This window comes from Myotis davidii, unplaced genomic scaffold (assembly GCF_000327345.1).
Source record: "Myotis davidii unplaced genomic scaffold, ASM32734v1 scaffold247, whole genome shotgun sequence".
Lineage (NCBI taxonomy): Eukaryota > Metazoa > Chordata > Mammalia > Chiroptera > Vespertilionidae > Myotis > Myotis davidii.
Genome location: NW_006299593.1, coordinates 1,769,936 through 1,772,144, shown reverse-complemented (window position 1 = coordinate 1,772,144; position 2,209 = coordinate 1,769,936). Strand labels below are relative to the sequence as shown.

General features: G+C 35.1%; 1 protein-coding gene across 3 annotated transcripts in view; it reads left to right on the top strand.

Moving 5' to 3' along the window:
• Positions 1-2,001, top strand: part of ZNF638 (zinc finger protein 638) — a 61,497-nt gene extending 59,496 nt beyond the window's left edge. For all 3 annotated transcript variants that reach the window (XM_015571481.1, XM_015571480.1, XM_006775298.2), the window contains 2 exons: positions 227-345; positions 1,686-2,001. In XM_015571481.1, coding sequence (XP_015426967.1) covers positions 227-345; positions 1,686-1,757 — 191 coding nt within the window. In that variant the 3' untranslated portion in view covers positions 1,758-2,001. The remainder of the gene's footprint in view (positions 1-226; positions 346-1,685) is intronic.
• Positions 2,002-2,209: the final 208 nt, after the last annotated feature.

Below are 2,209 nucleotides of genomic sequence, written 5' to 3'. Positions count from 1 at the left end.
CTGGAATGTTATAGAATTTGTTAAAGAAATAAAAACATTTTTTAAATTAAAGGCTTAATTGCTCTCGATCCCTAGATATATAGCAATCCTAGGTGTATGTTACGTTTGTATGTAAGTATATACTGTGCTTGGTTTTTTGTTGTGTTTAGATAAATTGATTAACATAGCTATAAAGTATCATAAATTTTCCTCCTTTCTCTTTCCCCTCTCTCTTTCTGCCCTCTAGATTTAGACTTTCTTGTACCGAAGCCTGGATTCTTCTGTCCAATTTGTTCCCTCTTCTACTCAGGTGAAAGAGCAATGACAAATCACTGCAAGAGTACACGTCATAAGCAAAATACAGAGGTAAATTTCTAACTCCCCATAAAATTTTCAGGTGATGGCATTATATTCAAACTACTTAAGTGTCCACACAAAATGTACATTCTTTCCCTTTAGGTAGGAAGACTTCTGAAGGTGTGCGCCAGTTGATTTCTCTTATTCTCCTATTCTTCTCCTTTATTGTTTCTTGCCAATAACTTCTAGTCTTTCTTTCCCTGGCAGCATTTGCCTGAGTGGATTCTGCAGATCACTAGTCCAATGTGACACTTCATTCATTAAGTGTAGGAAGTTGTATTCTGAGGCGCTCTTGCAGAGTCATCGTCACACAGCATGTTCAAGTTTCCAAATTGTCTAGTTAGGAAGAACTGCTTACCTATTTATTTAGCCCATTTTTTAACCTGATTTAATCATAGCCCCTCCCTTTTCCCCAAGTTATACACACCTTCAGGGAGTGCTATAGAGAATTATCATCAGCCATAGCTCTAGTTTCTCCTGTTTGAAACAGAGTTGTTTTTATGCATTTTCCATATTGAATTTGTGGCACAGACATTCACCTAACATTTATTAAGTTCTTACTTGCTGGAAACTTATTTAATCCACCCTGATCAACTTTATGAGGTAGGTGTTATCATTCCATTTTAAAGATGAGGAAATAGTCTCAAAGAGTACCTAAACACAAGTATCTCACCCCAAGGTCATATAGCTAGTTAATGGAAGACCTATGATTTGAACCTAGCTTTGTTCTAGTCTTAAACCCTGAATTGCTGTGTTATAGGTTTTTGTGGGTTTTTTTGTTGTTTTTTAGCTCTTTGTTTATTTTTCATACACAAAAAGCCTGTTGCTGCCTTTGTACCTTTACATTGCTGTTCCTTTGCCCTCTCCTACTCCCACTTGTATTGCTGGTTGTTCCTTGTCTTTAAGGCTTCTACTTAAATATCAGTTTCCAGAAAGGCTTTTGCCCAAGAAAGAACAAGCTAAAGTAGAATCTTCTCTCCTCTACAAAAGAATCAACCTTAATCAATTACCTTACTATTTTTTCCTTTATAGGGCTTACCACTATCCAAAATTATTTATTTTTTATTGTCTCTCTTCCTCCACTAGAATGTAAGCTCTGTGTGAGGTAAAGGGCCTTACCTATTTTTCAACCACCCTTAGCACAAAGCATAATCCCTGGTAATCGTTAATATCAGATAACTGATGAATGGAAGGAAGGAATGTTAATGTAAGGCACTGTGTTTCAAATCTTTACTTTATAGGATCAGGCTCTTTTAAATTGTAAATACAGTGAAATAGATTAGATTTGTATGTATGCACAGCAAAACAACATCTAATAAATATTGTATATTACAAATTGATTTTAACAGAAGTTCATGGCCAAGCAAAGAAAGGAAAAGGAGCAGAATGAGGTTGAAGAAAGAAGCTCAAGCTCTAGGTGATTGGGGAAAAATTTGTTAGAAATTTGTTTAGGGTCCAGTTGATTTGTGTATTTTTGTTATCACTAATTTGTAATTTTTGTTTCAGAAGCAAATATTCATGTTGTATAAATTTCTGATTGTCCTTGATGTAGAGAGACTGATGGGGAAAGTATGATGTGTTTGATTTTTATATCAAATCATCAGGCATGGAGAAATATCTTTTAGAAGTGTTAAAATAAATGTTCCTACTGTATATTTAAAATACCATCTTGTGTTTGTGTCTGATTTATTAAAGACTTGTTTACATGTGATTGCAGACAGGCTTCTTCTCTGTGACCACTATGGCTTGGGATTTTGGGGAATTCTTCATGTGTTAAAACCTTTCTCCAAGTATCTATGTACAGGTCAAAGATTTCTTAAAACTCCCAATTTTGCTGGCTAAAATTAGTTTGCAGCATGTTGGCCCAGGTAGG